Source organism: Cygnus atratus, chromosome 3 (genome assembly GCF_013377495.2).
Source record: "Cygnus atratus isolate AKBS03 ecotype Queensland, Australia chromosome 3, CAtr_DNAZoo_HiC_assembly, whole genome shotgun sequence".
Classification (NCBI taxonomy): domain Eukaryota; kingdom Metazoa; phylum Chordata; class Aves; order Anseriformes; family Anatidae; genus Cygnus; species Cygnus atratus.
The window spans coordinates 117,529,012-117,543,250 of record NC_066364.1 but is presented as its reverse complement, the minus strand read 5'-3'; the positions used below and the strand labels follow the sequence as shown (position 1 = coordinate 117,543,250).

The window sequence follows — 14,239 nt, the reverse complement described above, 5'->3', positions numbered from 1 at the left end:
TCGCAACTGTTTAAAACTGTCTTTTTAGACAGTGGTAGCAGCCAGTACATAATCTCAGTTTATGATGTTTACCAGCCTGCTGAATCCAAGAAGAAGGCTATTTAGAGGCAAAACGATCTGCTACCCAATTCCATTAACATAACTCAAATGACTTTTTTTTTTTTTTGTCTTGGCTATTGTGTGTTTTTATGACAACAAGATATGTTGCTGTTTTTCACATTGAAATCATTTTGGAAGTGTCCATTGATAGTAATCATAAAATTTTAAGACATAGCTGACTTTGATCAGCTGCTTTTGAGTTAGCTATGTTGTGGGGTGGTCTTCTGATTTGTTTCTCATGTTGTCTGCATGAAGATGGCATACTAGTATTTAGTTTTCATGAGTAGTAAATTCATTGACAGATTAAAGTAATTTTGAGTTACTGGACAGAATTTTAAGGTGGAAATGTAACTTAATAAATACAGAAAATATTAATAGATATTCCAGCTTAAGTATCTTCTAGCTCGAAGTGTAAAAACGGTAAGTTACTGCTGAGATTTTTTGTTCAGAATTTTGTTATGGTAAAATGTGTTTTCCAGTGAAGTGGTTCTGTAAAACAAAATAAATAAAATCACATTCCTATTTAGAATAGTTAAGAGGAAAGGATTTCTTATATTTCCTTTCATTAGTAAGGTATGCATTAAACTTGCATTTCTATTAGCCTAAGAAAACTGAGAGCCGTTCAGATATTATTAAATAAAGTGAGGTTGAATGGAAATAAACTCCCCAGTCATAGGCGCCCAAAATTCTGCAAGAGGCCACAGGTCTGCTGGTTTCACTGAAGCCATGATAACTATACCATACCAGCCCAGAACCATGTTCACAGAGCTTGGAAGTGCAATGTGTTCGTGTGTGTGTGTGATGATTATTTATAAATGTATTTTTAAGGTAATGTGTGCTGAATTGAGCTTAACGCAGCAGCACAGATGGCTTAATGGGGACAGGTTTTGGACAAATAAAAACCAAGTGGTTTGCCATATATCTTCAAACATGTATGCGCTGTGGGGCAGGAGAAAGAGTAATCTCACCAACACCACAGCTAAAAATTTCAAATTAGATGTTGTAAAGTAATTCAATAAACCTGCCCCTGAAATTGTTGGCTGACGTCCTGTCTGCCCCGTACTTCAGTAAGTGTTCTTTACCTGGGCACTCTACTCTGTAGGTAGGTGCAGTCCTAGACAATATCCTCATGCAGACGTGGGCATTCAAAGTGTGTGTGAACTTGCACACGTGATTCTGCATTTGTTAGGTCTTACACGTGCCAGTGATTTGGCTGTAATTCCTATATGAAAGTCATTTCATCCTATTCCAAATTTTGTCCTGTTCCTATTGTAAGGCTTCATGATGTTGTGACAATCTTTTCTACAAATCAAGCTGTCTTTATAACATGCTGGTAAGATGAGGCTGTTATGTGTTTACCAGAACAGTATTTAGGAGGTTCTGTGGAGCACTACCACTGACTAAATATGACAACAATGTGGAATAACCTGACCCATATCTTCCAAACTGTTGTCAGAGATGCTGTATTTGGGAATCTTGTATCAACCTTAGAGACTTCAGAGAAAACCTCAAACACTATTACTGCTACAAAATGCTTGTGAAGCATGTTTTTTATCTAACCTCTTTCTGTTAAAATGGTAGATAGCTAGATAGCCTTGGTCTGGTTGGTTAAAACAATGGATCTGGGAGGTAAAGTGGTCAAGCTAGTTTCATATTTAGGGAGTGGGAGCATCTAGCCAATGGCAAACTGCAACTCAGGAAGAGAATGTAAGCTGGGAGACCTCTGGCTCCTGGGGAAGTTAGTATAATAAAGCTGTCTGAGCTAACAATTCATCTGGTGAGTTTTTGTTATTAATTTTATGTTGGGGGGATTCTTGCTCTGTAGGATTTAGGATTTTAAGAGAAAATAAATTTGAAGTGTGCTGTCAATTACAGAAATATTTGTTTTTAAATGGAACCCATAAATAATCTCTTTTTATATATAAAAAGGAATGGAAATACAACTCAGATTTCTCTGTTTTGGTGAAGAGACAGAAATCTGTTCAAAAAAAGCATATGTACCTTTAGCCTGACTTTGCTTCTGTTTGTTTAGTGTCTGTTCGTGTGTCCTATATGCAAATTTGCCACCGATGTCCTTAAGTTCCAGAAAAGATTACTTTTTTGCGTTAAACTTTCTGTTGTTATGCTGTCTCTTCTATAAATTAACCTAGTGAATTTACACCACTGCCAATAAATATCATAGTCCCCGTTTTGAAATAACATGTGAAATCCATATTGCTATCCCTTACCTTGTGTGGCAAGGCAGAGAAACAAATACAGTAAAGGTCCTGTCACTCTGTGACCTCCAAATGATGTTTAGAAATGGTTAGAAGATCAGAATCAACTGACCTCAAAGAGCAGCTAGCTGCAGATCTATTCAATAGAAGGGAGCGAGGCCATTCAGCGAGTTACAGGTCAAAAGATCAATTTTCTAGTCAATATGTTTCTGAACATGGACCCAGCACAATGACTGACAGAACAGGAGTGATGTACTGAGGGAAGTACACAGCCCATGAATCTAGGAGAGGGCTGAAAGCAAACTTGAAGTGATCAGACCTATAAATTACAGAACAAGTGAAGCACTCTCAGTGTTGTGGCGAGTTGAAGATGATTTGGTGAGTAGTAGGAACTGTTTGTATGATAAAACAGAACAAGCGTTTCTGGAGTAGACTCTAAAAGAGGAATATGAATCCACTAAACATTTAAAATTAAAAAAAAAATTAAAAACAAATATTTAAATTGTGATACTGTTAAAAGGGACAAGTGGTTGCGAGAGAAATGCTTAAAATTGGAGTTTTTAATAAATGAAGTAAGGCTTGGAAGAATGCCTATTCAAAACAATTCTTGTAGCATTTCTTTTTTTATGCAATGTATGGGCAGATGTGTTGCGGACTTTCAAGACTCTACCAGAAGTCATGTATTTGCATTTTCAAGCTGTAAATTTTAGAATTAGATTTGCACCTCAGTTTTGCTTTTAAGTTTTTCTTAGACATGATAGTTACAGAATAAAACTCACAGACATGAATCATAGATGGTCTTGAAGGAAAAGGAAGAATAAAGAAACATTTCAAACCTTAAATTTAAGATCAGCTTTCAGTGGAGCAGTGCAGAAGATATAAAGCTCATGCACTGATCATACAGGAAAAACATGCATGAAAACAATTCCAACTCTAAGCTATTTTTCATTGTGAGATGAATCACTGTGATTCCTGCTTTTTAGTCCAGCATGACAGATTTGCTAAGGAGCAGGTGAACTGAGAAAAAAGAAAATCTTTTCTGTTCCCCTTCATGCCTTTTAGGAAGAATACAGTACCCAGGTATACAGAAACAGCTGAGTTTGACACACAGATGTTGGCTACTCCTCTGATTTGAGATGTAGCTTTGCCATGAGATGCCCTAAATTTTCTTTCATCATTCTTACTGCTACATTTGGATGGAGTTGCTCACACTGGTTTAATTTCTTTTTGTGGTCATGGCCCAGATATCTTGGATTTCAATTGATTCCAGCACTGGAACTTGTAGCTATGCTTCCTCTTGGCTTTAAAGAGGAAAAAAGACATGGAATGAAAACACGTGGGTACAGAAGAAAAGGAGAGCCAAGAACCTAGATTGGGCATCCCAGAAATGGCTTTAGACTTGGCCTGCATGGATGGTTTGGCAGTGTCATTGAACCTTTTTGTGGCCAAATGGGTCTACAAAGGCAGCTGTTTCCTGGATAGGATTTGAGAAGTGGAGTAAAATTAAGGATAGGTTCAAGCACAATTTCAGCACGTTATGGTGAGCTTGATGTATTCTTAAAATAAGGTATTTCAAAAATATTTAGAATGGTGGAATTGACACTTATTCCTTGAAGTCCAAAAGTGGTATAGTCAGCTGGAATTATGTCTTTGAATTGTTTAGACTGAAGCTTGTACAAAGCCCCTGACATTACTGTTTTATTCTATGGATTTAGTGTTAGTCCAGCCTGTGAGATGATGAGCCATTGCAAATATTTCCCTCTAAACAGATTCAGTCCTCTGAGTCTACTTGATGCTTGACTTCTTTTCTGTTTATTTAAAACTTGCAATGAACACCATTCTAGTCAAAACATTCTTCCAGCTTTACCTGCTACAACTTGGCAAGATTCAGACAACTTTAACAAAGCATTGGAACCTTGTATAACGCAGCACTACATTTATGTTTACAGCTTTGCCAGTATGACTTCTGATTTCTCTGTGCATGTACATTTCTCTACCATTCTATCTCCCTGTATTTTTTCTAGAGCCTCGTTCCATTCTGTGTATGTGTGCAACAGTGTAAAGCTGAGAAAAAAACAATGAAAAAAAACTGAGAAAAAAAATTTTTCTCACTCCAGACCCTTTTCTTTAAGCAGGAGAACATGCTAGGCCCTGAATATAGAAATTAAACAGGCTGAGGAGAGTTGGAAGTGGTCTAAATTCCCTTCTACAGGCACAGATGTTTGTCTTTCCTCCTTCCTTGTTGTGTGTTTTTTTTTTTTTCTGTCCTAATTGCTACACTGAAAACTTCCTTTCCTAAGATGGACTTCAGTCATAAGACCAGCTTTAGCCCATCTTTTTGTAGTGTAGGGTCCAGCTGAAGCTCACAGCTCTATGACCATCAGCAATCTGCCTCATATTAGCTGGTATCTACTTAGTTATTTACAGTGCATTGCGCAAACTTAGTGATGGAACCAGTGGGAAGAAACCATCCAAAGAAAATCTCTGGATTGGCAGCTGTTCAACAATGAAGCTCCTGTTATGCGTATTGCAAGATAAAGAATACACCATGAGAATCCAAAGTGCAGGTCCTGTGGCTTCCCAAATTAGTGCAGTTATGTTATAACATACACAAGTTTAAGAATTTTGTGTGTCTAGCAGATACTGAGCACTTTACATCTAAAGCAATGTGAGGGAGTCGCACACAGAAAGGACAAGAAGACCACCAAATCTACAGCTGGTTGCTTGTGTACATAAATAATTATTTGTGCCTGTGTGGCTGTTTGCTTGAATAAGATGGCACGTTCATGTTTGCATGAAATTAAGTGCGAAGAGTTTAGAAATCTGGCTCCTAATCTATAACAAAATCTATTAATAACAGACCATGCTAGGCACTGCTGAGTCTAGTGCAAACTGGGATGCGTTTAAAAAACAAACAAACAAAAGCCGTGAATAAAATCAACAGAGATAAAAAAGAAAGTGCGGGGGTAGGAGTGTCTAATGTAACACAGCTAAAACCAGCTGTTCTAGGCTTCTGTCACTTGCACCTTCATCATCCTTGATATAATTTCTTGTTTGAAGTGTCTTATGTATCTTATTCTGCATGTTTTGTTTTTTTATTTGCTTTGTTGTTACTATAAAAAGCATGCAGATGAAAATATTTGATATTGAAACTCACGCTAACACTGACTTTGTTTTTCTCAATATTCTTTAATATTTACCTTCTTTTCCCTCTCCCTATACTCATACGTTTTTAAAACACACACACACAGATTACTCAAGTACCCCTACCCACCAAGTTCTGAGCAAATTCAGAAGGGCACACTGTGTTACACTATCAAAAAGTGACAACTAGCTGTAAAAAACTATATATCTTTTTAATGATGAAAAGGCTATAATGAGAATTGATGAAATTAATGGTAATTTAAAATAATGTAGACGGTTTAATAATGATTGTGGCAAGGTTGTAGCAGGGCATTGCTGGTTTTGTGCAGGCTGAAGGGGATTCATTTTGCTGGGGGCTTTCCCTTGAGAGGCTTACCAGCACTTGTGTGATTATGGAAAAAAATCTGTCCTGGGAGCTGGAGCAGTGCTATGTGGCTCGGCCAGAAGCACGCTGAGCCATGGCACTCCTGACCAGCTTCAGGAGCAAACTGCTGCACTCCCGGGTGTTGCCTTGGCGTGGCTTCAAGAAGTCATTGCTGCTTGGTTTCCATGTCTCACCTCCTTCAGTTGAGACAGGATAATCTATAACTACTTCCCGCTTTTAGGATTGTTGTTTTTTTTCAGTAGAAATTTAAAATTGCTCTGCTGATACTACTACTGATGGATTTTTAAGTATATCTGTTGCTGAAAAGCAGATCAAGGGTATGTAGTTACTAAGGATGAGACCCGGTAATTTAGTTACTAGGTTCAGGTTTAACTAGCAAGTGTTTGTGGCTACTTCCCTGCTGCTAGGCTACTCTGAAAGACCACCAAGGCTGGGCTGCTGTCTGTCACCTTGTGTAGCGTTCACAGCCCAGGCAGCAGCAGAGAGCTGTCAGGGCTGTTTTTCTTAGGCTGTTTTCTTCTAATGGTTAAAATCTCATTTGAATTTAAGGCATAGCCTGGGTTTGTAGAGATTCAAATCCCCCTCTGGATTTCATCCTATTGTACCTGATCAGCTGTACATGCCAGCAATCGGTAGTCAAGCAAAATCCAAAATGTGCTACTTAGCCGGGGAAGAATACGTCTTCTGGCCTGCTCTCCTTCCCAGCCCACAAAGGAGGCAGAAGTCTCGCAAAACTTGGCATGATGGTACTTTAAATTAGTTCTCTCACACGGGCTGTGGGCTCAATTAGGACAGGTACCAGAGCATCAGGAATGCGCAGGAGAGTAAATGCAGGAGAAAATCAAATTGGTGAACCCAACAAAGTTTATGTCTTGTCCCAGATTTTCTCAACACGCGTACAGTCTGTAATCTTCTATCACGGTTTGTATAGTCTGTCAAGTGAAAAACATCGTCAGTAATCTTAAAAGCCATCAACCTGCAGGAAGCAAGCGCTGCATCCCAGCTTACATGCTCCAAATAAGCACAGATCCTGCAGCAGAAACAGTAAAACCAAGAGACCAGCCATCCCAGGATTTGAAGCTGCCTGGAGCACAAACAGGAATCAGTAATTCAACAGAATGTGCTACAAAATAATGTGTTGTGTTTTCTTGAGGGTTTTTTGTTTGTTTGTTTTTCCTCTACCAGGAGTGATGTAATTAAATTAAAAGTGAGTGCTAGAGGAGTTTATTGTAGACTTTTATAGGATAAATCTTTTAGCTGAAGAGAACAAAAACTAAGGTTAGAGTAAGAAAAAGTTTTTCTTTGTAACTTGATTTAGAAGAAATGATCTCTGTGCTTTCAGGTGGTTCTGCTTCTGCCCCAGAGCTCAGTTCCATTGGCAGTGTAACAGCAGTCTGTAGCATTTTTATTTTATTTTTCAGTGAAAGTATCATACTTGGATATTTATTTATTTAATTTTTTTAAAAAAGCAATTACCTAATGTGAGAACTGGTCAATGAAAGGGGTCAAAGGCCAGGTGGGAGCGTGAAAACAACAGAGTGAGAAAATAACCTATGGGGTATTATGGGGTGGACAGATTGTGATTAAATTCCAGCTGCTTTCAACAAGTTACTGCTTGTCATCTGCGCTGCGGTAATTGACCATGTGCATGTATTAAGTCCACCCCCGTTGGAGGGTAGAACATGTTAATCTGAACTTCATAGAGTGGACATGTGTCTGTAATCTAAATTTTGCAAGTGGCAGAACTCACACGGATGCACTATGCTTAGAGAGAAATAGGAGCCAGATGACTTGTTCGGGGTTGTCTTGACAAGCAGCAGAGGAGCAGGAATTGTAATTCAGCTCGCCTGAGCTGCTCAGTATTCAGTTTCAAACACCACAGAAGCGAACATGGCTGTAAGTTTTAAGTCAGTTGATACTTTCACAGTGAAGTGCTACGACTGTTGAAATGCATCTCCCAGATATCTCATTCAGAGCCATGGGGCTTCCCCTCTCTGGCTATTTAGGTAGCTGTAGCCAAGCATCTGGGAAAAAATCACCTGTGCCAGGATGGAAAGGTGAATGTGTGGCAGGATGCATTGGTGTGCTACCTTATATCCAGTGAGGGCTCTTTTTTTTTTTTAAACTTGTACACTGATTTAGCTCTGGATTTGCTTCAGAGTAACTTGGAGTGAAGTTTGTCTCTGTCCCTTCTTCAAGTTTAGTTTAAATTCAGGAGTGATTTACTAGGTTTGCTTTCAAGGCTGGGCATGGGGAGCTGGTTTGTTTTGCTTTGTTTTATTGTACTCATTCTGTTTAAATAGCTGCTGCCAGCACAAAGCTGCTGGCAGTGACATTCAAGAAGAGGAGACTGCAGTCGGGTAATGCCCGCAGCCCTGCGGCCACGGGGCCCTGCTAGTGCTGGTGTTCTGCGTGCTGGGGAGCTGCAGCCTCTCGCTTCTCGTGGCTCTCGTGTCGTGCTGCTGACATGAAGTTGTACAGTCTCAGCTGATGGGAGATCTGAGCAGGGGTGTGTGAGCGTGTTTTAAATGAGGAGAGAAAGGGGTCCCATAAGCAGCATGAGGATACATAAAAGGCATATTGTGGTTTATGATGTCTAGATGCCCACCTGGAGAGCAGAGAGCTTAGGAACAAAATAAAAAGACTGAAATTGTGCTCGACTCTGGAATAAGATAAGAGTATGGTAGTGGAAGGATTTAAATGGGGAGGGCAGCTGTTATAGCCCCCAGTTGTACATATTTTATCCTGAGGCACCATTTGGTTTAATAAAATTTAGATCTAAGGCTGTCCTTAACCTATCAGTTTCTTAAGACTTAATTGTAAAGGTTATACTTTCAAAGGACAAAAGCATTATTCATTTGTCTGTTCATGTCTTCCAGGTTTATCTTGCAGATTATGGACTTTCCTACAGATATTGTCCCAATGGGAACCACAAACAGTATCAGGAAAATCCTAGGAAGGGCCATAATGGGACAATAGAGTTTACCAGCGTAGATGCCCACAAGGGAGTAGGTAGGTTTCTTTTTTGTATTTCAGAGGAGTGATTACAGCATGAGTAATCAGGCTGTGAAAGCTGATGTATACAATAGAAGTAGTCCTGGGGATTGCTTGAGGTTGATTGGACCCTTGTGTGGTGACCTCTTCTTGTACCTTTGAACACTTCTTCAGTGCTGCTGGGGAAGGGGGCAGCACGATTAAAACCCAAAGGCCACTGCACATTTGGTACTGGAAGGTGGACCAAGATGCCCTAAGAAAAGCTTGCCGATGAACTTAATTGGTTCACGTTGGGAGTACCGGTTTGTGTTTGCTGTACTCTGCAGAGGCAGCACATGCTCATGTTGTATTATCAAGGAAAAATGTTTCAGGTCTACACTGTCCTTTAGGGAGAGCTGTGTCTGAGTGTCACCATATGTGTTATAAGAGGATATTTCAAGATGACATTCCTTCTGCAAGGAGAAAAACCTTTTCTGAAGCCATAAAGTGTTAACTTGTTGAAATCTTTTTCCAGTAGCCTTTCATATATCTTACTTATTTAAACTCACTTTGATGGTATTGGAAACACATTTGCAGGTAAATTACATACATAGTCCTTTTATTGGATATTGATTGTACTGCCTTGCATTCCAAGGCAGACTTAATTCAACAATTCCCTAATTAGTTAAAGTCATAACCTATGTCTTGTATTCATTTACCATTAATTAAACCTTAGCTGTTTATTACACTGCAGTCCAAATCCAATAGCAGACCCATAGAGCCATGGAAAAGGGAATGGGAGGTCAATATCGAAAATATATGGTGCAAAGTCCCACTGATGGCTGCATTGTTCACAATCAATATGGTCAATGCAACACAACTTTCTTAGTTGCTATGTCAGCAAGACAAAAAGTCAATTCTAATGTTATGGTAGTGAAAAAATGGTGATTATTGAAAAACTTTGACTCTTGCTATGAAACAGTGTTTTTGTTAACTTTTTTTTCCCTTACTCTCCGCTCTCCGCTCCAAGATCCTCTAAAACAAAAGGAATGGTTTGCTGTTGCCAGTTTTGCTTGGATCATAGTGTCACAAGTGATAACTGTAGAAATTTGTGCTTGTTAATAGCTGCTGAACTGTTACCTTAAACTAATACTTTCTAACGAGTTTTAGTTGGCACAAACAACTGTATATTATTGCTTTTTCTATTAAAAGGACCATTGACCATGTAATGTAGAGGGTCTTGATAATTTGCCGGCGCTGTTAAAACCTGCAATCGTTTAACTCTGGTCATTAGGAAAAATGAAATAAGACTGTCAAGCATTTGCTGCTAAGACAATTGCATGATTTCACCTGCGAAAAAACATTCAGTGGTGAAGAGGGCATCTGTTTCAGCCTCTTGTAGCCCACCCAAGCATCCTGTGCATTTTCTGGAGTTCTGACAATGGCTTGTTTTCCTGGTAGTGAGGGATATGGCTGTGTACTTGCGTTTTATGTGGGCGCTGTCTGAAGAATAGGTGGAGGCTGGAGTATTTGGGATTCAGCAGTTGGATAGTTACAGTAGCTAGCTTGTCTAGCAGACAGGTGTCTGTTGAGAAATCCATGATTACATGACAGGTAATTCTTTTTATTTGAAAAAATAGGGAAATTTAACAGACATGGGTGGCAAAGAGTGTGCAACTGTAAGTTAAGCTTTTGTCTTTAGTATGCTGCGGGGTTAGATTCCCCCCTCAACTAGCTACAGCCGTGGTGAAATTGCTGCAAGTTGAAGGACTCCAGAAAACAAAATAATCAGCAAGGTAGCTGCAGGAGGGGGGTTTCCCTCATCTTGCACTTGAAAAATTTATGCTTGCTAATAGCTGCAAACAGAATATCTGCAGATTTTTCTGTTGTTGCTGCCAGAAAAGCCTGCAGAACACAATTTCAGATCTGGTATGTTGCAGAGAATCCAAACTGTGCTTGTTGAATGCCTCAGCTCTGATTTCGTAACAGCCTGAATCCATTAAGGTCAAATTACCAGTTTCTCATTTGCAGCAGGTCTCTCAACATCCCGGGGAAAATCTGCATCTGCAGTGACTTCTGTCAGAGATTACATGGGCCCAGATGGCAAAATACAGCGACTGGTTTCTCTCATCTCTTGTTGTGAGCTTCAGAGTTGCAGATATGTTTTAGGATGCTAAAAGACTTCCAACAGTTTTGTAAGGGCTTCTCAACAATCTCCTGTACTCCTGACTTGTGACTGAGTCTCAGCACAGTCTCAAGTACAAAGTGAGATGAGGTGCCTCTGAAGTGTTTGAAGACTGCATCGCTGTTGGCAAACTACAGCCATGTAGACAACCTTAATTCTAATTTGTTACCCAAATTTTCAGCATGGAATATTTTTTATTTTAATGCTCTTGAAATAGAGTTCAATTTTTTAAAATGTTATTTTATATAAATGAGATCCTTTCCAGAGGGCATTTCCTGAGTGTACGTAGCAACATAAATATGTCTCAAAACTCAAAATCCTTATACAGTACCAGTTCTGTATTGAGCTAGACAAATGAGAACATTTTGATTTGCTCTGGTTTTCCTCGTAAAGTAGCTACCTGAATATATACAAGGATTTGAGGTACATGCTGAAACTTAAAATTATGAATTTGTTGCTTACAAAAGTGCCTCTTGGCAATGCTTGAAGATGATAACCTCCTTGCATAACGCCAGTCAAATGCAACCACTTACCACTAATTTAAATCAAAACTGGAGTTTCCGTGGCTGAATTAACCCAGCTGCATTCGTGTCTATTCCCCAAGCTCGCCATGGAGCTCGTTGGTTGTAGAAGCTTTGCAGTCCACCGAGACCCATAAAATTTCACTTTTGGGCGGTATGATTAGTCTGTGCTCATCTGACAGCCTCCGGTGAGGATCAAGGGGGATGTGAATTGCATCTGCAGCCAGGTCAGCTTGGTGTGGGCTGCTGGCCCTGTGTGGGAACCAACGGGGGATCCCACGAGCTGGGAGAGGCTGGGAGCAGCTGCCCTGCCGTGTCCTGGCTCTTTATGCTGGCTCGTCCTTCGTGTTGCAAGCTTTGCACAGCTCACAAGTGCCCCATCTCAGGGCACCTGTTTGCAGGTATTCACCGCGACCTCGGTTACATCCTGCCCATACCCACAGTTCATTTTGTGCCAGGCCAGGGCCCAGGCTGGGGCTTTGCCATCCCACACCATCAGCTCTCCGTGTTCGGTGGCTGGGTCTCTTTGCAAATGTGTGGCCAATAAGCGGCACCGAACAAGGCATCGTTCTACAGGCTTTTTTAGGTTAAAATCCTTTTTAGTTTGATGCAAATTCCGTACAGCGCAACTGCATTGTTAGTTTTTGCATAGTATTTTAGTGTATTCATTGTATTCATTTTTAAAGACCATACTGTATAAACAGTATTACATTTTTGTTTGTTGATTGATAATTAAAGAGAATTATATCTGCACCCAATGTACGTTTAAAAAATTGTTACATAGTTAGTGTTAAAATGTAATATTTGGATCAATGCCTCTTATGGATTTTTGTAGATTTTCTACTCACTGAGGCATGCAGTCAATACCTAATTTCTCTGGAGATATACTGCGCTTAACATATTGAGTTTTTTTTTAAATACTCTAGTCCTGTGCATTGAGTGCGTAAGACCAGTTTTAATTTGCTATCATTGATGAGCATAAAAGTATGAACTGTCTATGAATACCCTCCTGCATATATCTGTTTGCCATAGATTTCAGGATAACTCTGCCCTTCCTTTTAACGAATGTTTCACGGTAACTATTAGTAGTTCTGCCATCTCTCACATTGGGTAGGGCACCTACCAAAATCCTTGCAGGACTGATACTGACATCTAAAACAGCAAAAGCTGCTTAAGACAGCAGGGGCGCCTTCTGACACGCTTAAGGATAAGCAGAGCATCTGAAGAAGTTTGCCTCAGTAAGGGCTACTTTGGTGGTTGGCAAATACCTTTTCTCTGAGTGGGTCTCATTGAGCCAAAGGTGTCTCTGTGTATTTTCGTGTCCTGCCCTGGGGAAGGCAGCTGCAGCTATCTGTGATGCCACATTTTAGCCAGTTCTTTGTGCCCTTCACATAGGGTTATTGCAGCACACATGCCTCGAGGTCCCCCCAGATGCTCGTGTGCTGTGTTTGTTCGGGGCGTGCAGGCATCGGGCTGATCGAGGAGCAAGCTCGGCGGTTCTTGCTCTCCTTTTCCCACTGGTCTGACAGAACTGTTACTGTTGATATTAACATAGCCCAGTGCTTGTCCATTTTCACTTTTCTTTTACATTCAAGGGATGACTAGAATGCCTGCAGGCTTCATTTTGTGAGGAAGGATGTGCAGGAATACAAACACCTCTGCCTGGAAACAAATTCTTTCTGAGCCTGCATGGCTTCTAGAGAACTTCAGCTCTAAGTGGCTCTGGATCAAGAGGTTTATTTGGCGTCTGTCCATGTACAGTTAGGAGTCAGAGGGAGCCTGCTGCATTTTTTTGTTGGTCAAATGAATTATTGATTTGCTGCAATTTGGTATGTGCTTCCTGAAGACTCTGTGCAGGACAAACTGTAAATCCAAAAATAAAAGGAAAATCTAACCGGTCTGGTGAAAAATGGGTGAAACTTTGCAGAGTAAAATAAATAAAAAGATGTTTTAGTTTCTGAATGTTGGATTGGAAATGTGTCCACAGCAGAAGAGGGAGCAGAAGGTCATTGTAAGTGAAGGAAGAGTCAGGCTTTAGCAAGGAGAAAAGATTGAATAGGTTTTTGAAACCACCTCTGCAAGCTTATTCTGTCCTGCCAAGAATGGCCAGAAGTAGCAAAAATAAGATGAGCATCACCGTTTCCAGCACAGCTGATGAGTGTGGCTTGGAATTGGCTGTTTTCTTTAATTTGGGTTTCTCATGCTCTACACCAGGAATTCAAAAAGTTAGTGAACCTCATGGCTGCTTGTCAGCCCCTTACCTTTGTGATATATTTTTTCCACGCAAATGTAAAGGAGGAGTAAAGCTTCCCATCCCCAGCCCCTGCCACACGTTCTCCTTAGTGCAACCTTGGGACCTCTTACAACTGACCAGGTAGCCCGTCTCTTGCCACCACCATTTTGTCTCCCTCTCAGACCTGATGGTGAAGTTCCCCAACATCTTCCCACTACATAAACTTCTCCCCCCTGAGTCTGGACCCCAGCCCTCTTCAGCACCTCCCATCTCACCAGTCCTGCTTTTTATCCGCTCCCTGCCTGTGTGTAGAGGAGAATCCTGATGCTGGCCACACTCTCTTATTGCAGCTGCAGCAGAGCATTACAGATGCTAGCAGTGCATGAGCTAGGAGGCTCTGCAGTGAGGTTCTGTGCTCGTGAGCTCGGACGCGGCAGGGCAGAAGCAGGAGTGTAGCTGCTTTTGTGGCTCCCGAGGTGCGTT

General features: G+C 40.6%; 1 protein-coding gene across 3 annotated transcripts in view; it reads left to right on the top strand.

Annotated features, from left to right (window-relative positions):
* Positions 1 to 14,239, top strand: part of VRK2 (VRK serine/threonine kinase 2) — a 46,962-nt gene that overhangs the window by 14,922 nt on the left and 17,801 nt on the right. For all 3 annotated transcript variants that reach the window (XM_035552909.2, XM_035552908.2, XM_035552910.2), the window contains exon 8: positions 8,724 to 8,856. In XM_035552909.2, coding sequence (XP_035408802.1) covers positions 8,724 to 8,856 — 133 coding nt within the window. The remainder of the gene's footprint in view (positions 1 to 8,723; positions 8,857 to 14,239) is intronic.